Source organism: Ziziphus jujuba, chromosome 12 (assembly GCF_031755915.1).
Source record: "Ziziphus jujuba cultivar Dongzao chromosome 12, ASM3175591v1".
Lineage (NCBI taxonomy): Eukaryota > Viridiplantae > Streptophyta > Magnoliopsida > Rosales > Rhamnaceae > Ziziphus > Ziziphus jujuba.
The window spans coordinates 22,658,855-22,684,069 of NC_083390.1; the positions used below are offsets into that span (position 1 = coordinate 22,658,855).

Here is a 25,215-nt window from a genome sequence, read left to right on the forward strand (position 1 = left end):
TAAAAAATTTCAAAACTAATTTCTCTGGAATTTTCAAAATGACACCTATATATATGGGAACCACTTTCTCACATATTTTCTTGCTGGGAATCTAATTCCCTTGATCCACACTTTTCTAGCTCATAATAAACATCCAAACAAAAAAAAAATTATTACTTTTCTTAGAAAATTAGATTCCCACTAACTTTATTTCTATCCAAACATGCCATAAAGAGGTGTCATTCTAAAATTTTCTGAAAAACTGATATTATATATATATATTTTTAAATATAATTTTATCCTTTAATTTTAATATATAAATTTTTTTAATTACTTGTAAGTTTTTTTTTATAATTAACCAAACACTATAAAAAAAATTTCAAAAAAATTCATTTTCAGAAAATTGAATCCCAAAAACTAAAAATCAGTTTCTTTCAATATTTTTCCTTTTTACCAAACAGCTCATTAAGGAATCTCTATATCTATCATACTCTATTTTAAAAGTCAGTCCATAGAAAATATCTTCAATAAATCTTTTTTTTGGCTTTGAGCGAAATTCAGTGTATGCAAAAATAATATCTATATATATATACACATATATATTATATTCTAATATTTCACAAAAACTATATATATATATATATATATATATATTATATTCTAATAAAAAGTGCCTGCAGGGTTTTATGAAATAAAAGAAGCCAAAAGAGTCAAAATATGATAATGATTTTTGCTATGAAATGGGATAGCTTGTAGACTTGTATGACTGGATAATTTTCGAAACCAACAAGGAGCATCGCAATCGCATCTTTAGAACTGAGGGCAGTTCTGTCCTCTTAAATTTATTTATTTATTATTTTTCCCTTGGTTTACAATAATTAGTCTAGAAAGATTCAGCAATTAATTTGTGATTGGACTGGCGCTGGTTGTTCCAATATTCTGGCTTTAACATGAAATTTTAATTCGTGTTATACACATTAAAATTTGTCGCCATAGAGGAGAATTGTAATACGTAGGACCATAAGGAATCTCTGTATCTATCGTACTCTGTTTTAAAAGTCAATCCATAGAAAAACCTTCAACCATTCTTTTTTTTTTTTTTTTTTTTTTTGGCTTTGAGCCAAATTCACTGTATGCAAAAATAATATCTATATATATATATACATATATATATATATATATATATTATATTTTAATACCAAAAAAAAGGCCAACAGGGTTTTATTAAATTAAAGGAGCCAAAGGAAGTCAAAATAATAATTAGTCACGCAAAATGTGAGGAAAGGTTTTTGGGGTTCTTATTTATATTAATTAAGTAATTAAGAGTTTCGAAAAGTTTACCTTGGAATATCATAGTCTCGCATATTATTGGCTCTCGGTCTGAGGTTTTGTATTTCTTTTCTCAAAATTCATTTACCGAAATGGATGATTAGGTTGATTTTTTTGACAAAGAAACAATAACTTGTGTGACAATATCGCCAGGGCTTTTCAACTATTTTAGAAGGTAAAGTGCAAAATATATAACAGTTAAAAAGTGCAAGACTATATTAAGAATTATAATATAATAAAGATGCGTGAAAACTTTATAAACTTCAACAATATATATATATATATATATATATATATATATTTATTTATTTATGATAACTGGTTATAACTTTTATGTCCTGAGTTCAAGATTTGACGGTAATATTATTCTCCCCAATTTAGAAAAATAAAAAAAGCTACCTGTCAAGCTTTATACGTATTCTGGCATAAATGTTTTGCAAAATAGGAGAATCTTGATCACGAAGTTGAAGGTTTATTTTCCAACCCATTTTTTGTCGAGATGGGAAAGCAACTTCGAAACCCATAGGCACGCGCTCAGCGTTCTCGGTTTTAAGCTAACTTAAATTTTCCTTGAAAAATTCCATTCCTAAATCATGATTATCACAAAATGGGGATATGTATGAGAGGTTTATTTATTATCACTTGCAAATTTTCGATTAATATGGAAACGGAAAGAAACGAAGAAACCGAAAGAGAATCCTAATTCCTCTACTTTAAATATATACATCCTTGCTGTTTTTGAAAATTACAAATTGTTCTTATCTCCTTTTTACATTCTAGTTTTGTTTCATTTCATCTCATTGTTCTAAAACTGCACATTTGACCTTATCTTACCCCTTCTATACAAACAATAACTAGATTTGTGTGTGTGTGTGTGTGTGTGTTGGTGGGAATAAAACAATACAAATTACCTACTATTGTTTATGAATATATTACAAAAATTCCTCATTTATTTTAAATTTTTTGCACATCTACACTATAAAAAAATATAAATTAATCTTACATTTTAATTTAACATGAAATCTTTTTGACAAATTTACTCTTTTTTTAAGGAAACAAATTTAAAAATTTACTTCTGTCTAATGAAACAGTTTCTTAATATTTCAAGGAGATTTAATTTATATATCAAACTTGGAATTAACTCTATTATTTTTTCCTTCTTAATATAATAAATAAATAAATAATACATTAATTTATTTCATTTCTTACATTTCAAATCCACGACCTTTTAATGTAAAAGTGAATAGCATACCAATTGAACTAATTTTATATTTGATATCCATATACAACTTTACATAGGCACATTTTTCATTAAAAAAAAACAAAAAAACAAAAACGAAAACCAAACCAAAACAAAACGAAAAAACTTTACACATGCAATACAACGTACACATTGTCTTTTGGATATACGAGTGCATTTGGCGTTGAAATCAAAGTTATGTTGTTTGACTATAGCCCCAAAGACCAAACACCTGTACGAAATAATGGTGGACGTTCGTTTAACCAACTAATCATTTACTTTATTAAAAACTTAATAAGGATTTTTTTTCTCTGGAACTTAGTAAGGATCTTCTATCCTTATTTCTCCTGGAGCAAATAGATAAAACAAACAATGAAAAAAATTAACTGTTTTTCAAATAAGGTGATATTCTAATTTTCTATGGATGAGAAGAAAGGTTGAGTTTTGAAGATTGGTAGATGAATCTTTTGATATTCATCCTACTAATATTGAAAGGGTTTGAAGGGTAAGTCACGTTATTTACATCCGTCCAAAGACAACTTTTGCTTTCACAGATATAGATCTTAAATTAGAATTGAAATTCTATTTCTAATGAGACTCTTAATTTTTAAATCTATTGTAGATTGGTCTAATTTTTAATTTGGCCAAACAAATTGGTAGTTATACTGTCTAAGAACCTTTTTTATAATGGAATTGAAAATAGTAAAGTCCATGGGGAAAGAGAAAACAAAATATATATATATATATATAGTTCGTCTATGGTGCGGATGGTCCTCATGCGGACCACAGTATTAGTGATGGTTTTTCATAGTATTGATGACGATTTTATAAGAAACCGTCGTTAATACTATGAAAAACCATCACTAATACTGCGGTTCTCATGCGGACCGTCCTCACCATAGAATTTCCGTATATATATATATATATATATCTAAATAATGCTGTTATTAATTTGTTTAGCCAAATTAAGAATTGGATCAAATCTACAACGAATTGAAAAATCTAAAACACTATTAAAAATTGATGGTTTAAATCACACAATCCTAAAATTAAAAAAAATTAAAAAATAAAGGAAAGGAAAGGAAAGAAAAGGGAAAAACAAGTTATCTTCTTAGATAACTTGTTTTTATATACTACATTCTGTCATTAAAAACAACTGTTTTCAAGTAAATATGCTAAGACATTATATATATATATATATATATATATATATAGAGAGAGAGAGAGAGAGAGAAATAATATGATACGGACGGTCCGCATGCGAACTTTAGTATTGACGATAATTTTTGAAAAAATCATCGTCAATACTTATTTCTGTATGATAAAATTAACGACTGTTTCTCCAAAAATCATGTTTGGAGGTCCGCATGCAAACCATTTATACCATAGACGGACTATATATATATATATATTTACAAAAATGTTATTAGGGATAGCTCATCAATCACCATCCAATGTATTTACAAAAATGTTATTACGGATAGCTCATCAATCACCATCCAATGTATACAACCATATGCATTGGACAGTGATCGATGGGTTGTTGCCCATCAAGTTGTGAGTGATTTCACAAACCTAGCACTCCTATATAATATATATATATATATATATAAAATTTTCTACAACTTGTATTGGTAAATAGAGCTAGGTGCCTAACATTTTACAAGCCTATCCTTTTGAATACTCTCCCATCCAGAAAACTCTATTGGAAATTTATTTCCTAACGTAGGGTGTGCAAAAAAACCAACCAACCGATGAAACCAATTGATCTAATCCAATACAATTTATTTGGATTGGTTTTTTTAGTGTAATCGAATTAGATTCATTTCGAAAACTAAAAACCAACTATCAATTCAATTTGGTTTAGTTTCTAAGGTGAAAATACAAAGAAACTGATCCAAACTCACTGGATTAAATTTTATACTATTATTTGCAATTGTATTGGTTGATTGTATGATTGTAATGTAATACAAAAAGCTTTAACTTATAATGTAATATACAAAGCTTTAACTTATTATTTAGCACTTAATGTTGTTTTCTATTTTAATACTTTTGAATTTTTACTAATTAGTTCTTTTCAATAATCTATGCATTTTAGAAAAAAAAATATTTTATATGATAAAAAATCCAAAAATCAAAGGTTGCTGTCTAAAATTAAAATTCAAAAAGCCCAAATTTTTTTTAAAAAAAAAAACCCTTTTTTTTTTTTAAAAGATCAAAATTGATCTAAACCAATTACTAATTGGATTGGTTTGGATTGGATTTCTATATAGATCGATTCAGATTAAATTCAAAAATTCAAACCAAATGCTAATTGAATTGAATTGGATATTTACAAATTTGATCGGTTCCATACCAATAAACATCCTGCCATTAGGACAGGGGTGTAACATTTTTTTACACCTGTATCAATTTAATGGTATTGTCCTAAACAAATTGTTTGTATTAAAGAAAAATTGTACATATATATGTATATAGATTTTTTTACTATGTGGATATTTTTTCTATGCTGATATATATTAGAAACGACGATGTTCATAGACATAAAGGAAAGACAATTGATTTTTATAAAAATAGTTGTCTTTTCTGATATTTGCACTGAAAAATCATATGGATATTTACACGATAAAAAAATTATATGTATATATATATTTTTTTTATTTTCTGAAAACTATATCCCATTTTGTCGGCATGATCCACGAACTATATACACAGAATGACAAGGAAAGAGGGAAAAAGATACATATAATATTAGTAAACTAGATATGTACCTTCTTGACACGCAAAGACAGCAAAACAAACATACAAGCAAACTAAATATATGTGTGAGTGTGTGCTTTCTCGAAGAAATTAAAGCAAATGACAAAATCTTATCAGCAAAAAGTTTTGTTTGAATGTTAGAAGTGATGAAAAGATCAGGTCTGACTGGATGGTGTTTTGAGCTCTATGCAGTGGCAGACTCTCATCTGGGTATTTATTTTATATTTCAAACGTCGACAATGAGAAGCAGTACGACAGAATGGACTTTCCCAGTAGATTCCTGCCAAGGCCGGCTGAAGGGATAAGCCACTAAGGCATATGCCTAGGCCCCCTTTTTATTGGGCCCAAAAAAAAAAATTTCTATATTATACATATATATATATATATATATATATATATGTATATTTATTAAATAAAATATAATTATTAATTTATTTTGAAAATATAAGAAGTTGATTATTGTTAGGATTCTAAATTATCTTTAATTGATCATTTATTACTATATTTATCTATAATTATCTTAATCTTTAAAAAGAACACTTATAAAATTTAATTGAAATTTTTTATATTCTATTTCTATAATTAATTAGATTGTAACGGCTAAAAAAAAAAAACACAAATTAAATACTCATTTTTATTCATGCAAAGTTTATGCATTTTTTCTCTTACTAACTTCCTTTATTCTCTTCTCATTCACTCATCTTTTCTCATATACTAATATTTCATATATGTTTAATCATTGATACTCAACATACATAATTACAATTCTAATCTAGAAGCCCCCAAAATAAAAGGTAAGTTTGTTTGTTTTTATTTATTTAATGAATTTACATTCATTCTCCTCATATATATATATATATATATATATATAGCTCACGGTTTTGTTTTGTATTTTGTGTTTTTATTTTTTTTTTCTTTATATCTTTTATTCAACTAAATTGATTAGATTTTAACCCTTATTTTGCTAGATGCTCATTCTAATTAATCTAAATGAAAGTTAATATTTGTTTATTCTTTTACCATATTCATACAAGTAACAATGTCAGACTTTAAAGTATCATCAAATTGAAAATGCAAGGCATAAATCAAATTTTATTATTTTTTTAATTTTAAGCATTTTAATTTTGATAAAATATTAGGGATCTATATTTTCTATTATTTGAATATAGATATGTCTACTAGAAAATATGAGTTTGGATATGCAAAACGTATAAAAAAAAAATAGAAGAATTTATTCAATCTCAAAAAAAAGCAATTGATAGGTTTGTTCCTAATACTAAAATCAAAACTCAAAAAAGCCAATTGAAAATTTAAATGAAAAAACAATTGAATTTTCACTAGAAGATGATACACAAAGAAATCTGTCAAGAATTTTCTAATAATCATAAATCGAATTCAGTAAATATTAATATTAACAAAGAAAATAATAATAATTTAGAAGAAGATGAATTATTAGATCAAGAAGATAAAAATTTTGCTGATATTGATGAAACTATTATTAAAAATATATATGATCCATCACAATGGGAAAACATAAATACAAATTTAATAGATTTATTAGTTGGAAAAAGTCCAATTATAGAAACCAATTTATGTTTTCCGAATGATGAAAATTCTAGACACTTTTTAACTGTTCATTACATTCCAAAATTACCAAATGGAGAAAAACATGATAGGAGATGGCTAGTATATTCAAAATAATTAGATAAAGTATTTTGCTTTTGTTATAAATTATTTAGTCAAAAATCAATTACAATTCAATTAGCAAACGAAGGATGTCAAGATTGGAAAAATCTTAGTGCCAAGCTTAAAAGTCATGGAACAAGCAGTGAACATGTTATAAATATGAATATTTGGTTTGATGTTGAAATGAGGTTACCTAAAAATAAATCTATTGATCAAAATTTACAAGAAAAGATAAACAAGGAAAAATGGCATTGGAGAAAAGTATTAGTAAGAATTATTGCTGTAGTTAAAAATATTGCAAAAAATAATTTCGCGTTTCGTGGCACAAATGAGAAAATTTATCAAGATAACAATGGAAATTTTTTAAGTTTAATTGAAATGATTGCAGAATTTGATCCTATAATACAAGAACACCTTAGACGTATTCAAAATGGTGAAATTCATAATCATTACCTTGGCTATAACATACAAAATGAGTTAATAATTATATTAGGATCAGAAATTAAAAGTATTATAATTAAAAAAATAAAAGAAGCAAAATACTTTTCAATTATACTTGTTTGTACCCCAGATATAAGTCATCAAAAACAAATGTCTCTTATACTAAGATGTGTAGATATTTCAACAAATCCAATCAAAATAGAAAAGTATTTTTTAGAATTTTTAAAAAGTGGATGATACATCAGGGAAAAGTCTTTTTGATATGCTTACTAGTGTAATAAAAAATTTTGAACTTGATATAAATGATATAAGAGGACAAGGATATGATAATGGGTCTAATACAAAAGGTAAACAACAAGGCATACAAAAGAGATTGTTAGATATAAATTCTAGAACTTTTTATACACCATATGGTTGTCATAGTCTTAATTTAGTGCTTTATGGTTTGGCTAATTTTTATCCTAGTGCTATAATATTTTTTAGCGTGACACATCGTATATACTCATTATTTTCTTCTTCTACAAAAAGATGGAAAATTTTGCAAGACTATATTTCTAATTTAACTCTTAAACCATTGTCACAAATATGTTGGAAAAGTCGTCTTGAGAGTGTTGAAGCAATAAAATATCAAGCTCCCCAAATAAGAGATGCCTTATATCAACTAGTAGAAGCTAGTGATGATCCTAAGACAAAAAGTGAAGCAATTTCTTTAGCAACGTATGAGATTGAAAATTTTGAATTTTTATTAATTATGATTATTTTGTATGATATATTATTTGCAGTTAACACTGTTAGTAAATTTTTACAATATAAATACATGAATATTGTCATTGCATTAGATCAGCTAAAAGGTCTTGTTTCAGTTTTTAATGACTATAGAGAAAATGAATTCACATTTGCTATTATTATTTGTGCTAAAGAGATTGCCAATGAAATTAATGTAGAACAAAAATTTGGTGAAAAACGTGTAACTAGAAGAAAGAAAGAATTTGATAAGAATGAAACTAATGAGGTGAGACTTTCACCTGAAGAATCTTTTACAATTAATTATTTCAACTATATAATTGATTATGCTATTTCTTTACTTCAAATTAGGTTTGAACAGTTTAAGATATATGAAGATAATTTTGATTTTTTGTATGATGTAGAAAAATTAAAATTGTTTGGTGATGATTTTCTAAAAGAAAAACATTTGCATTTTAAAAATTTTTTAAAACATGACATGTTATCTGAAATTGATGGTTTAGATTTATTTTTAAAACCACAAGTTTTAAAAGAAATAATAAATCCTGAATTAAAAACAGCACTTAAGACACTAAACTTTATATAAAAAAATTAAATTATTTTCCCGATGCATGGATAGCTTATAAAATACTACATGCAATATCTGCTAGTATAGCTTCAGCCAAAAAAAAATTTTCAAAATTAAAATTAATAAAATCTTATTTACGTTCAACAACGTCTCAAAAAATATTAAATAATTTGACAATTTTATGAATTGAAAATAATTTATTATCAAAGCTTAAATATATAAATTTAATTAGTAACTTTACATTTTAAAAAATCAAAAAATTAAATTTTATATAAAAAAATTATTTTTTAAAAACTAATATTTAATTTTTAAAAAAAAAAATATTAAAGCCCCAAATATTTTTCTCTGCCCTGGGGCCTAAAAAATGCTTGAGACGGCCCTGATTCCTGCTGGAAGGTGTGTTAACATGTGAAAATCGTCTTTTTACCGCCAAAAAACCAAAAAAAAAAAAAAAAAAAAGGCGGGGAAAAAGAAAATCGTCCCTCTTTTTCTTTTCATATCCTCCCTTTTATATTGAGTTTAATATTTTAGTTAATTGGTCTACTAGAGGTTCTTTTCCTCCTCTACTTTTTTTTTTTTTTTTTAAAAAAAATTCTCCCATCTACGTCACTCACGGTCAACGGATCACAAGACCATGCATACCATTTGGCCCACTTCTTTTCGTCCAACTTATATTACATAAAATATATATGTAAATGTTTCAAGCAAAAAAATATATATATATATATGTAAATGTTACAGTGACCGATGTTCTCTCCCGTGTCCATGGCAGAGGCCAACTGCCCTCTTGTCCATTTTCAACTTTATAGAAATGTTAAGTGAGTTGGCGATAGCTTTCCAAATCCATCATAGACTCATGCAAATAATCATTATGATGATGGATGGGCCGTCGCCCGCCTATTAATGGCTATATCTCAGTATTGTCTTCACTATTCTAACTTCCAAAATTATCCCTTTTCATATCTTTTTTGTTTTTTTTTTTTGAAAATTTGATATCTTTTAATTTTGAAAGATTTAAAAATATATAATTGATGTATCTCTCTTTCAAAATTATTTATGACATAACTGTATAAAGTTAATTTGAAATTGCAAAACATATTTCTCATATATTTATTTGATAATATGATTTTTACGATGAATGGGTTTGCTTCCAAAGACTTTTATGACTGGATAATTTTCCTTACCGACAAGGTGCATCGCATCTTTAGAATTGAGGGCAGTCCTGTCCTCTTTTATTTATTTGTTTAATTTTTATATTTTTCCTAATTAGTCTAGAAAGATTCAGCGATTAATTTGTGAATGGATTAGCACTGGCTGTTCTAATATTTTTGGCTTTTACGTGAAAATTTTAATTCGTTTTGTACATATTAAAATTCATAGCATATTCTCCTAAAGGAGAATTGCAATATCTGAGACCATTCCCAATCTACTTTATTTGTTTCATATTTTTTATTTTAAATATTTAATTTTTAAAAAAAGTTTTAATCTATTTTTGTTTTGACTTTTTAAAAATAAAAAAATAATTTAACTCTTTAAATTGGAGAGTCAAATCTATTTTTTTGTTTATATTTTGTATCATTTTTTATTTAGTGTTGCACATATTTCTGTACTAAAACATATTTTTTTTATTAAAAAAATATGCTTATTAATTTCTTTAATGGTGTACAATAATTAATATTTATAGAAAAACATTAAAATAAAAAAAAATAATGAAGAATTTTGTTAAAAACTAAATAAAAGTTAATATTTTCTAATTGGAAAAATATACTCTTTAAAATAATTGCACATGTTCTAAAATGTTAATGCAACGTGTTTATGAAAGAAGAGTCTAATAATTTTACTTGATATATAAATAGGAATTCTTCAATAACATCACTCATATTATTTAGACGATAGGTGTTTATTTTAACCTTAAGATTATTTTGGCCGGATAAGATGGTTTTAGATGAATAATACCCAATTCACGATTGAATGATAGATATTAATTATTACCATCTAAATTGCATGAAAATGACATACTTAAAATTTATCATTTATTTATTCCATTCTCATTGTACAAAAAGTCATGGACGCCGCGAAGATCCATGCAACAAATTATACGAGATGTTTTTTAAATTAACAAATTATACAACAAAATTCACAAACTGTAAAACCAGTAATCCTCTTTCCTTGGAAGGCAAGAACTTCTAATAAATATCATATTTTTCCCATTGCTAAGAGAAGTTTTAGTATGAAGTTCGTTCTGTTCCTCTGTGCATCATCTAAAAACCCAAAACAAAATGCAAATCTAAATATAAAACTTTTTCATATAAATGAATAAATTAAAGAGTAACGAATAATATTATCACAATTTTCCGAGAACATTTTTTTTTTTTTTTTTCAAACAGGAATCGTTTCTCGCATGCTATCAAGACGATCATGAGTTAGAACTTCCCTTGCTCGAGCGCTTCTATGTTGAAGACGCTGGTGTAGCATCTCCGACATCTGGTTGAAAAATTCAGCATCCCACCTGTGAATCAACAAGGGGTCCTCTGCATAACATATATATATAGACGTAACAGCACTTTCCACAACCACCATTGCCAGTCCCACCTGAAAAATTATCAAATGCTCTGCCATATCATTCACACCTTACCAGACAGAAATTACGCAGCAAATTTCATATTTGCACTTTCTTTAAGATCACTTTCCTTCAAAGATTCTCTTATTTAAAAATCAATTTCCGTATCAACTCACATGTTCTACCAAAATACTTTCCATGAACTGACGTTCCATCCGAGAATGATACCAACCGAACGGGACATACATAAGAATTATTTTCCTTAACTGTAGTGGTGGTTCTTGTATAGAATCCCACCTCATTATAGTCATTTTGAGGGATTATAACAAATAAGTTTGGAATTTAAAAGGTGATGACAAGATAGTTGAAAAGAAATAAAATAATAATAATAATAATAATAACTTCCCCACAGAATTTGAATATACCACTTCTTTTAAGAGAATTAATTTCCTCTACGTCTTTCACTTTCAAGAGAATCTTTTTTTATAGAGCTTATATTTTTCTCCTGCAACTATTTATCCAGATACTTGAAAAGTGAACTCATTGGAATCTTGGAATCTAAATGAAAATGCTGCAAATCAGATGGAGTCAAGTGAAGAAAGGGACCCCTGATAAGATTTTACTAAAGAAACTCTATCTTGTGAACCTAAATAAGTTGCCAAAACAAGGAAATTCCAATCATCTAGTATTAACAGCAAATAGATATAGGAATCAACTTTGTTGAGATCTCTTACCAAGACCATTCCCATCAACATTGTAGTAGATCCCACCATAATCATCCTGTCTCTCCATTTAAACCATGCCCAGACTCCTGAGCAGGTTCCAGTAATAAGTCCACCCACCAGTGTCCCCATTAGTAGAACAGCACCTGAGCAATCATAGGCAACAAGAGCCTCCACACCAGTTGACTGGAATAATTCCCAGGCATCCCTTGCCGAATTATTAAAATTTTTTCCATAAACAGCTATCTGAAGGAGGCACAGTTAATCATAAAAGAACTACCATTAGTATATTTCAAGAAATAAACAAATACAATCCACAGCAAAAAATCATAGGAGAAACAGGTGACGAGCATTGGGCTGAGAGAGTATCAGAAGAAGAAAAGGCGAAAAACATATGGGTGTTTGCAGTTTAAATTTGGCAGGCACATGAATAAGCTGCCCGAGTATACAGGAGCATCTAAAAGGAAAACAAGGATATAAAATGTAAAATATAAAGCAAATAAAAAGTCTAATTTAAATGAGACCAGCAATGTGACTTGAACTATGACTCCCAGGTACTGTTCTTCAATTTAACTTTTTACAAGTCAGCAATCTTAGGTGTCCCTTTCAAAGAATACGTAAAGAACTGGCTGTTCACAGTTGTTTTTGTAATTTTTTTTTGTTATTTTACCTTCTGTTCTCTATTTTGTTTACAGTGTATTTATTATCCTCTACTCTGTTACGAGTTATCTTGTTTGGATATTCAAACTATATCATGTGGCTTCTAGGTTTCACATGTAGGTACATGTCCAAGAGGGAAAAGACTTATTTTCCACATGTTTGGAGATACCCTTACCAAACCATGTCCTATTGATGTAGTAGGCACAGCAAGGCAAGTAAAGTACCTATCTAACACTGTACACAACTAAGCTAACCTAAGTTGTTCCAAGGAACAAATCCATTACAGCTATTGAAAAATAAATGAGTTATTTGACATCTGCAGTGCTATTACAACAAAATATTCCCAACCCTAGTGAAAAATGATACCAGCTTATTGAAAGTACCGTCTTTACTTGCATGAATTTCATAACCTTTCTTGGTTCCTATCCATATTATACTTAACATCATCTATGCAAAACCACCATATATTATATTCCAATTTAGTCCATAAAAATTTAAATAGTAATTAAATAAATGATAGATGGCAAACAGAAAAGTACTAAACTACCTGAACATAGGCATACTTGTTGAAGAAACGAACAAGGGTCTCCACAATGTGAAAAAGGAAATCAACACAGCAAAGTAGACATTCATTGTTGCCAATCTTTGATCTGACCCCCCTGATCTGGAATGTATTTCAATTTTTTTAGGGGGGGAAAAAAGACTAATAATTGAGAGAGAAATAGTAAGTCGTTTAAGAAGAAAACAATGCATGCATGTGTACCTCCCACCGCAGTGTCCGTATAGCTGCTGTGAATAGTGACCCATAACAGATGCTCCCAAAAGAAGTTGTTACAGCATACCTTAGAGACTTCACCAATGAGTTTGGAGGCATCGATGACGCTTCTCGACCACCATGGATAAGAACAAGAAACACCATCCCAGACACTATAACATGCACGGTATTACAGAGGACTGCACCTGTCCAAAATAAGCTTACAGAGAGTACCTGCATGCAAGTATGACAGCAACACAGGTATTATATACCAATGGATAATCTAACGGAACTTCACAACAAGAACAGATGGAAAAAAGAGTAAAACTTGCCAGCTCACCACAAGAAGCCACCAGCGTCCACTGTCACCCATGCTTGAAGCCACAACACCAGCTGCTCCAAAAGACCATAATGCCATCCATAAAAGCAAAACAAACATGAATGCACATGCTACTCTCATAACTTCAGGGAGACTCCACACCATCTTCACAGCTTTTTGCAGCACCAGCATGCTAAATGAAAGTCTACAGACAAAGAAAAGACTATCAGGAGACCACAAACATTCTGTTTTTTTATGGTCTGATTTATCTACCGTATTCTTCAATGTACATCTGCAATCATAAGCATTTGAGAGAGAGGAGAGAGAGAGAGAGAGAGAGAGAGAGAGAGAGAGAGAGAGAGATTACCAAATAACTAAAGGGAAAAATTCCATAACATCAAGAAATTGAAAAACGCATCTCATGCTAACTCAAAAGATGACTTTAAGGAAATTATATGCGTGTTGAAACTTTGCAGCTAATTGTATGAATCTGCTGTTAACGAATAGAATTGAGAAATGAAGAAAACTACAAATGAGAAGATGAAACAAAAACAAAAACCACCATAACAATTTCAGAAGACATCTTGGAAATGCAGCTTCCTAGGATTTCTCATAGTGTGTATGGTATAATATTTAAAACCAAATTTCATCTTTACATATCAGTGTTTGTTTAATCCAGAAGGGACAAAAAATCAACAATGTTAAGAAACTAAAGGCTTCGAAATATTCATTAGGCCACTGAAAGTCGGAAAATTGGACAAATAAAATGAGCTATTAAATTTATGCTCGCTTCCCGAAATAAGATTTAAAAAAAAAAAACCTTAGCCGCTTGTCTTTATGATCTCATCTGACACGTTATATTATCCCTTCAATCTGTTATACAGATATATACGTATGTGCAAGTCCCTAAAGTACATGCATACGTGAGCTGTGGAAATAAGACTAAATTAAAAATGAAACTTCTACTTTATCCATTAAAGAAAAGAACAAAAGATTCAGAGTTAGCTCAACTGCCATACCTTTTTCATTTCTGCTTTATATTTTAAAATATATATTTGGATCAAGAATCCTTGACTTTTTTTTGGGACAGAGAAATACATTCTTACAGTAGAACAACCAAAAGCAAATAAACTTATACTGCATAGTGATTGAGCTTACGAATCCGTACCAAACCACTAAGGTTAGTACTGTACAGCTGAAACGGCATCATATCGAAAAATACATACCTCTCTATCACGGATATAACGTAGAAGAATTGCAACGCTGCACCAATCGCAAAAGCAACACCCCAGAAAAACTGTTCCCCCCAGAAACACAAAACGCTAATCACAGCAAGATAAGTAGTCAAAATGTGAACCGAAACCTTCATCATGTAATTGGCTTGAGAACCCAGCAACAACAACCAAGTCCATCCAAGAACTGTCCCAACTCCACCAGCAACCGCGTAAAGCGGCCAATAATTCTCAGTCAATCCCCTTTGGTTCTCTAAGATTCCCTCCGTGTACCTATCTATGTTTAGCCTATCGTTTTTCTTAAACCTATTAAGCCCAAGAATCGCCAGGGCAGATCCCAAAATAACCAAATGAATCGTAAATATTCCTGACCAGAAAACGTCACGCCACCGTCGCAATTGATCGGATGCCAGGATTTGACTACCGTCGACACTCCTCCGACTCCGACTCCGTCCCACATTCTATTTATTAAAAAAAAAAAATTAAAACAATTTATTCAAAAACCAAAAAAAAAAAAAAAAGATCAGAATCAGATAGAACTTAGAGGCTATTGAAATTCAACAAAAAATTTATCAAGAAAATTTAAAAAAAAAAAAAAAAAACTTCAAAGACATTATTATATTGACGATTGAAATCCAGTAAGGAGTGAACAGAGTGATCCACTAACAATTGAATTTCAAAAAGCAAAAACAAAAATACAAAAAAATAAAAATAAAAATCACGAATTTTCAAAAAGATTCAGCAGTTTAAGAACATGGACTGATTATTAATCAAAGATCATGATTGTTGAATTTACCTGATCGGCAGTGGTGACGGAGGCGGAGTCGACTGAGTCGTCGGCGGAGGAGAAAGAGGGGCTCTGAGAGTCGTTCATCGAGAATGGAACCAACAGAGAAGCATTGCTTATTTTGATTATTTGAAGAATTGACAAAAGTAAACGAAGAGAAAAAAAAATTAAAATAAAATAGAGAGGGTTTTAGGGGGAAAAGAAATAAAAAACCTTGACTGCCAAAACGAAGAAAAATAGAATGGTCAATGGCGATGCTAACATTTAAATATTATAAAAATGTTTAAAAATACAAACCAAAAAAAAAAAAAGGAAGAAGAAGAAGAAGAAGAAGAAGAAGAAGAAGAAGGACAAGAAGGAATTAAAGACTTGGCTTAGGGCAATGGAGGCGAAGAAACCTCAACGGCTAAGAGTCAGAGAGAAGACAATCGTATTTATTTATTTTTTTTTTTTTTTTTTTTGGGGACTTTCTGAAATCGTTATGCGTGAGATCGCGAATGCCCTCATTTGCCAATTTTCATACTTGCGTGGAGCTTTTACACGACGCCACGCGCTTTTTTACAGCGACTGTGTAAGTGTGACCGCATATTTCAAGCCAATGTTTTTATTTTATTTATTTATTTATTTTTGTAAAACTGGTTTTCTACTTGTTATTTATTTTCCCAGTTATGAAAGGATCAATTTATAATCGATGGCTCAGTAAGATACTTGTACTCTGACCGATTATCGATTTTTATTTTTTAATTTTTGATAAAAATAATATATTATTAATAAATGTTTTATTTACTTTATTTTTTCTTACATTTATTATGCATTAAAATTCGTTATATGTTTATATTGTAGTCAAAAAAATATTTTTATTTATTAGATAATTTTATTTAGTTGACATTTAAAAAATTAAACTTAAGAATAAGAATCTTGATTATATATTTTATTTTTTAATTGGTTTGGATGGAAACCGAATAAAATAATTAAAACAACCAATTTAGATCAATGATTGGATAGGATTGAAACTGTATTAGATTTGATTGAAAAAAAAAAAAGATTGTTAATTTGAAAACTATACACTATTTTTAATATACTATTTTACATACAAATTTTTTACCTCGAGCCATTGAAATAAGATAAAGATATCAATAATATACTGTGTTTTTTAACAATAAATTATATATATTCCAACAAACTCATTGGCATCTAAGATGAAACCTGAAAAGATAAAATTAACTTTAAATTTTGTAATCCTTCGTATCTCAAATATAAAAATTTGTTGATTAAACAAGTAGTTTTCAAATTTTATAATATATTTTCAATCCGCTTAAAGCTAACAATTGAGTTCTTATTAAGATATAAACCCTGACTAAATTAAACATGGGATACCATATCAAGTCTGGCTTTGGCTTTGAAATGGGAGATTATGAGGCTTGGATTTAGCCCTCTGTACATGATAAGTACTTTAAATTTTCTATAATTTGTTTAATAATAAACTAAATATATATATATAGAGATTAGTACATTGAATGTTTATCCCAATCATAATATAGATGTCTATAAATTTACACATCTCTCTTTAAAAATATAAATGTATAAAAAAATTTACACATCATGTCTTTTTCAAAAATAGACATGTAAATTTATTAATATATAGCCATATACACGCATCCATTGTAGTAATTTTTCGAAACTATTCTTTTAGAATGTAATTATTCTTTTAGGATGTGTTCGTTAAATCAAACTAGAATGAGATTGGATGAAAATAGTCTCTGATTCTTGTTTGACATAATTTTTAATAGGACAAAAAAAATCCTTAACTCTCATAATAACTCCCTATTAACCAGATAAAAAAAGCCCGTATGAATGCATGGGTTAAAATTATCCAGGTGAACAACCTATGTTAAAGAAGTATTGAAAACTCAGGATCTGTTGCTCTTTTTATATCAAATTAAACTATAATCGGATAGCACTTTCAAAAGTTCAAACTTATGTAAGTTAAGACCGAAATTGCCCCTAGACTTTTAAAATACTAAACTAAACATTATGATAGGAGCAAAAATTGTTTAATCCATTCGAAACTCCTAAAAAATCTTATCGAGTTCTATCATATGTAAAGTACACCCAGCAAGTTCATATCACATGCACGACACACATAGAACCAAACACTCTGCACGCAGCAAGCATAGTTAAAACGAGTTCCTGTCTCATAAATCTTTGAGAAATTCATTTGTTCCTTAGTTTGACTATAACTACCGAAAGTCAGTTAAACAATAGAAAGAAAATGAACCAAAGGTTGGAAATATAGGAACGTTGATACTAGAAGCTAATGCAAAGTGACAATTAAAGGCCATCAAATTTATTTTCCGAATTTTAGAATTTGGAAACCAAATGTTTTTTTCAAATTTGTTAGTAATTTTTTTTTTTTTGGGGGAAAAATATTGTGGTAATTTATTATTGGCCAATAAATTAATGTTTACCCAAAAATCATAGAAAATGAACATGACAAAGTAATGCCACATTATTTGATATAAAAATTTGATGTGTGTGATTTTACACTAGTATGAATTTAGCAGTTTTGTGTATGTATCCTTTGAAATTATAACACTGTTTTAAATTTCATTTTATATATAAAAAAATCATTTTTATTGCAATTTCACTAAAGTTGGCACTCAAAATAATTTAAAATATTACATATATATATATATATATATTTTTTTTTTTTTGGGGGGTAAAAAATTACAACATATTTTTTAATTTAAAACCTCAATAGTGTCGGTGTAAGAGGTCTATCAATATTTGGCCAGCCTCACTTGTCCAAATGTAATTTGTATGCATAAAAATGCGTGAATTATCAAGTATAATTTAGTTTATTATATTATATTATATGATGTATGATAATTTAAATGGAAAAGTAATCCTTGAGCACATTTTTATGAATTTCCTATATTTCAACAAAAGTATGATATTTTTAAAACATTATAAACAAAAACGAAAATTAAGGGGTCTTAATTTCCGAAAGTTCCTGGAAGTTATATGTAAAACTTACTCAATGGTCTAGTTTTCTTTAAAATGAATGATGCAAAATAGAAAAAAAAAATGCATAAATGTGTATATTTTCTTCCAATTGAATAACATTAAAACAGAACATATTGGATAATCTAATATAATAAAAAATTAATTTTTTAATAAACTCCGATAAACCTCTTTTTGTTTTTTCCCGATTAATAATTACTTTTTATTATTACAACATCCGATCATAGCAAAATATTATATATGAAAATTGTAAATGTAATAAATAAATGAATAAAAAATTTGACATAAAAATTAAGTTTAACTAATAAATGTATTAAAATTTTGACATAAAATGTAAATTTAACTGTCTATATTTTAAAATAAATGTATAAAAAATTTGATATAAAAAGTAAATTTAGCTGTCTCTATTTAAAAAGTCAAATTTCACTTTTATATCAGAGACTATGTTGAAATGATAAATAATAAATTGTACTTTTTAAAATAGAAAAATTTAAAATTTTAAAAAGTCTGAAATTCGAAAAACATCATTATGTTTTGGATCAATCGAATAATGTAAGGAAAACATTCAATATAAAATTCCCAAGAGAAATTTGAAAAGCATAAAGTCCAGAAGGGGAAAAGGTAAACGTGAACTGTCACCCACCCAAGACGTTTTACGAGGATGTATACCCTGAGGTGAGGCCCCTAAACAACCACTTTTTTTTTTTTTGTAGAACCCCCTTCTTTTTTTATTTTTCATTTTTTATTTTTTTGTGAAAACCAAACAAACACCCAAATGGAGTAAGTAACTCCTCCATCTGACACCTCCTTATTGAAATATTTTAAAGTATTTCTTAACTGCAAAAACGTAACGGTTATATACATGGTCTTTAAAATTATTAAACTTCCTATCAATTCAACTACATCAAACAGGACACCGTTTTCTTGCCAGACAAAAACGAAAAACGGAAACTGTTACCAGTTAATATAACAAAATTAACTACAACAAAATTACGAAAAAGACATAATAATAATAACAAATTATCCTTAATTTCTAGCACTCATTGGGCGAGAACCCAACCAAGGAATGAGCAAGATCGAAACCGACACGTGTCCCTTGCTGCTGCACATTCCCTATGATTGACAGCGAAGACGACGTCGGAGCGAACGCGAAACAAAACGTTCCCGCCGAGTCAACCGGTATCAGGTAATTCTTCGCCGGTAACGGTAACTCCTTCCCGTCGGGGAAGTCAAACGACAGCGTTGGCACCTCCACACTCGACTTCGACGACAAGTCGTAGCACGTGTCGAACAAAGCCACACCGTTTGCAGACGGCAAGTGCTTCGTCCCCTTCACGAACGCGTCACGGAGAACGTTATACGTGTCGGTCTGCAAACGAGTCACGGCCGTGCCGGAGTCAACGATGATACCGCCGTTACCGTCCTCCGTCAACTGGAATGACGATTCGGAAATCGGAAGCAACTGGCCCCCGACGCTTAGTCCTTTCATGCCGAGGTAATAGAACGTGTCGAGCTGAGGATTACGGTGTAACGGCGCCGTTACGGCGTTGCGAGGGAGAGGCGAGTCAAACTCGAGAGTCGAAGCCGAATCGGAGTCACGGTCCACGAGACAGTACGAAAACGACGTGGCGTTTATCTGAGAAGGGAAGGAGAGCGAACCACCACCGAGCCCCATCAGCCCCGCCGCGCCGATGAAGAGGCCCTCGTTGTTGTGACCGCAGCCAATCGCAACGCCGTTAACCGAAGCCGAACCGAGAGTGATAGTCTCCGTCACGAAGTTGCCGACGGTGTACGAGCCGTCGCCATACGACACCTCGTAGAGACACGAGCCATTGCGGCACTCGGACTCGTCGAGGGACTTGCATTGCTGGGTCTGGCAGGAGAGAGGCGAGTACGTGGAAGACGAAGTCGGCTGGAAGATTGGGTCGGCTTGCTGGTAACAGTCGGCGCAGGGTGCGCATTGCACCCAGTTGACGTCACTTCCGGTGTCCAGCACCATGTAGACCTGACTCGACGGGTTACCGATTCCAACTCGGGAGAAGTACTCACCGCTTCCCTGACTAGTTCCCGAAACAATCGTCCCCTGAATATCCTCTGCTCCAAATTCCAACCCGTTTCCCGTATCGACCGGTTTAAGATCCGAGTGGGTAACGCCTCCAAGGGCCAGATCTACCCTGGTTGTGATAGATTTGACTCGGGCCGAGTCGCGCTCGAGTCGAGCTAAAGTAAGCGACTTATAGTCACCATGCGAGGGTCTGTGAATGGAAATTCGAGAATGTAGCTGCAGAGAGAGCGAAGAAGATGAAGCTGGGAAGCTCTGCTCCTGTTGATTGAAAGCTTCTGTGGGTTTATAATCCAATGTGAGAGCGTTGATTGTCTCCTGGGTCAAAGCCGCAACATCAAGCACAGTCGTTTTGGAGTTTCCAAGCAAGTTTCGAGAATGAACAATTCCAGAAGAGGAAAAGAAAAAGAAGAGAATGTAAAAGAGGAACACCATTTTGGACAATGAGGTAAAGCAGAGGGAGAGAAGAGGAATTTTTAGGAGGGTTTGGGAGTTTCTTCTATTTAAGAAGTAGGAGAGAAACGGGTGACAAAAAAGAGTGGCATTTACATCGATTCACGTCAAGAGCGTTTGGTAGAAAACAAAAGCCAAATTTTATGGGTTGCAGAGGATCTTTGGATGAAACTAAGATATGGGTAAGGCTGGGGGCTCCATTTAATTTCCATGAGAGGTTTAGATTTTTTCTAAAAATTTTTATGCGCTTTTTTCACTTAAAAAAAAAAAAAAGGAATAAATAAAAAGATTATTATTATTATTATTATTATTATTATTATTATTATTATTATTATTTTTATTTTTTTTTTGGTGAAGACCAACAAAGAATTTTATGCACTTCCAAACATTCTTCCAACTTTGTTTTATAGAATAATTTGATTTTCTTCCTCCAGAGCTCCAAAGTGTAGATATAAATATTATAATAAATGCTAAATATTTGCTTACAATACCTTTTTTTTTTTTTTTGGGTGAATTATTTGCTTCCAATACTTTTTCTTTTTTGGGCTGAGATATTTGCTTCCAATACTTGCTTATCTGTATTTACCAAATATATATATATATATATACACTTGCTTTTCTTTTCTGGGTTCTGATGTGATAAATTGAAGAAACGCTTTAAAAAGTTATGAGATATATGTTCATTCTTGGAATAGCATAATACCATTTCTTGTCTACTTTTTGACCCATAAAAGACTAATTCCTACTTTCTTTGAGAGTAAACTTGTTTGGTTAATTTTTAAGTGTGGCTTAATTGGACAGCAGCATATTGGAAACTGTAGAGTCAAAAGGTAAGAGTTGGGATATTAAAGTTTTGTATGGTGTTATGATGAGAATTGATGCAAACTCATGGTCCAAATGATGGCGTATACTCCGGTGTAATCATTTTCCCAAGCATTCCGTGTCTATAATTATTGTTGCACGTTTGTGCTTTTGATCATTCATTTGGTCAGAGTCTACTTATATGTGGGCCTAAGACGCTATTGCAGATTGGTCAACTTTTTTTTTTTTTTTTGTTGGTCAACAAACAATCTTTTTTATTTTTTAATATATCCAATTGGGTTGGGTGTAGTGGGTTTGGGCTAGAGCAAACTGTAGTGGTCTTGGGCTCTGTAACTAATTGGTTAGGTCAGAAAGATAGCAATTCAAGGTGAGCTTTATAGACGAATTGGCTTGTTGGCATTGATTCATCTGATGTTAGAGCACCTTAGCATATTTTTATAATAAAAAACATTTTTTCATGATAAATAATGATTTTTAAAAATTCTCCAACAGTATTCTGTATTTTTATTTTTTTCATAAATATATATTGCTTTACTTCTAATCTATTTTTTTTTATGAATTTTTAATTAAATATTATAATAGTAACATTGAATTATGTGGTGCATTAAATTAAATTAATATAATATTAAAATAAAAAATAGATTTGGCTTTTACATTTAAAAGTGTCAAATATCTTTTTTTTTTTTTATATTAATGAATTAAAAATTGAAATTTATTTTTATTTTTATGAGATTCACCTCTTTAAAATAAATAACATGATAGATTTAGAGAATCCATTAAAAATGCTTTTATCATCTAAAGCCATTCTCTTTATTGGTCAATAAACAAGGACATTATTTTAACTCAAGAACTTTCTCTCTTTTAATGAGAATTCAAAAACTTACTCCTTGATTCCTCTTTTGCTTAATTGGTTGAATTCGTTGAATTAATAGCAGCTTATCTTTTGTGTTAACGTTTGGGTTTGTTATGCTGATGTATGTATTCAATCTTCACAATTTTTCTTCTCATTATATTATCTTCTAGTTTAAAAGAGACTCAATTTGAAATCATTGTTGAAGAAAACGTGATCAAATAGGAACCTTTCTTTTTCGCGTAAGATAGTCTTTCAAAGCTGTTTTTAAACTTATTTATTTATTTTAACGTGTTTTGAAACCGGTTTTTGATTGTATACGCAAAGTAGTTATTTGATTTTAGAAATAATAAACAGATTACTAATCTGGTTCAAAAAGATTGACTTTTTCTTGTTACCAAAAAAACAAAATTAATTAGAATACCAAATCAGAATGAATTCACAAGAAAGAGATAGAATTAAAAATTAAATGGAATCACATTGATTTGTGGTTTTATTATTTATTTAATCCATCCAATCCTCTCTCTGTTTATGTTGACGAAGGAAAAGCCAAATAGCTTCCAAATACAAAGATTTTGTTACTTGTATCTGGCTGCGTCGCTTTTAAGTTACTAGTATAATATTTGTATAAAATTGATTCTACTTGTTAATTTTTTTATTTTGAAAATCAATGGGGATTATAATAACTAGAAACAAATATAAAACTGGCATTAGATTAGAGTAAAGCACTGAACATATGGCTGTGCCAATATAATTTGCTGTATGTTGTCGTCGTAAACCTTGGAACCAAAACTGCTTTGCTTGCGTTTTGACCTGCTTAATAATTGACAACAAAATAAAAATAAAAATTTTTTTGGTCGTTTTCTGACTTTCTGTTATTTGGCTCGTCATGCCTTTTATCTTAATAAATTTAATTAACACCATTCATTCTATCCGGACTTTATTTTAATTTTTATTTTAATTTTAATTTTTAAAGTATCTTGGATGATTTGAGTTCGATTGAAAGTGACTTGGATAAATCATTGCCCTTTGCAATTCCAAGCTTGTAAAGTCTTGATAGGGCAGAGAAAATAAAAATGCTTGCAAAAGTCGTGACTTAGTTGTACCCGCAAGTTTGTAATATTAATTCAATAACAAGAAGAAAAAAAAAAAAAAGCTTTTGATATTTATTCATATTTAAAATTGCTCTAACATTTTTTGGTAATAGATTTTTATTTTTATTATTGTAATAATATTCTGAGTTAATCATAAAACTCATCCCTCAATTAGTGCAAATTTCAATTTGGTCTTTATTGTTTTATAATAAATAAATAAATAAATAAAATGTATTTAATTTTATACAAATATAGTAAAGAGTTCATTAAGCAGTTATTTTGCTTTTGTTTTTGACTTCAATTGGAAAAGTATCTTAACCTCCTTTTGTGTTTAACATACTTATCAGGATCAATTTTGAATTTCACCTATTCATTTTTTTGCCTTTTTTCTTTGAAGATTCCATCTATTTGTTCCTTATTAATAACAATTTTTTTTTTCTTTGGACAAATATTGCTTATTAGTGACATGGATAGTTGAATTTCATCAAATTTATGACGATGAGTCAGTTAATTGATGAATTTATAAAATTTTCAAGGAAGTCAACAAAATTCCATGGAAGATTTATAAAAATTAACCCAAAATATGAATTAGAGCTACCCAAATCAGAGAGCGCGCATTAATAAGTTTTTTGTCTATAACAATTCAAGCCCAATATAAATCTTTTTGAATTTAATCAAACAATACACTCGTGTGTATAAGCATTTTTTTTTTGTGAACTTATACATATTTATATAATATATAACTAATTTAAGTTAAAAAAAAAGTACAAAACCCAAATAATAACAAAAATGGAAATAAAATAATTGAGATTTTAGCTATTATTACATGTAAAATCAGATGGTTTAGAATGCTTCATAAAACAAAAAAAACAAAAAAGAAGTGAAGTTAATCCACTAATTTCCGGAGATAATATTTTCCTCCTTAATCCAAAACATCTCTGTTACTTCATCTTTTCCCCCAAAATTTGTTCCTACGCAAACAACAAATAACATTTTTAAAGGGAAAAAAATCTTAAAAAATCTTTTTCTTTTTTTTTAATAAAAAAAAAAAAGGTAGCTAATTTATGGTGACCAATGGAGAATAGCAACCACCACTGGTGGCCGAGAATAAGAACATCGTTAACCCAAT

The 25,215-nt window shown here is 29.7% G+C and overlaps 2 protein-coding genes across 2 annotated transcripts; both read right to left on the reverse strand.

The window, feature by feature from the left end:
* Positions 1-11,035: 11,035 nt before the first annotated feature.
* Positions 11,036-16,266, reverse strand: LOC107429523 (uncharacterized). Its single transcript, XM_016040225.4, has 7 exons — positions 15,791-16,266; positions 14,989-15,455; positions 13,784-13,967; positions 13,453-13,677; positions 13,237-13,353; positions 12,042-12,275; positions 11,036-11,339 (listed from the first exon to the last, which is right to left on the reverse strand). Exons 1-7 carry the CDS (start codon positions 15,866-15,868, stop codon positions 11,127-11,129), a joined length of 1,518 nt encoding a protein of 505 aa, XP_015895711.3. The 5' UTR covers positions 15,869-16,266; the 3' UTR covers positions 11,036-11,126.
* Positions 16,267-19,744: 3,478 nt separating this feature from the next.
* On the reverse strand, positions 19,745-21,528 carry LOC107429488 (protein ASPARTIC PROTEASE IN GUARD CELL 1). The gene has a single exon (XM_016040181.4). The coding sequence runs from the start codon at positions 21,300-21,302 to the stop codon at positions 19,839-19,841; it is 1,464 nt and encodes a 487-aa protein (XP_015895667.3). The 5' UTR covers positions 21,303-21,528; the 3' UTR covers positions 19,745-19,838.
* Positions 21,529-25,215: the final 3,687 nt, after the last annotated feature.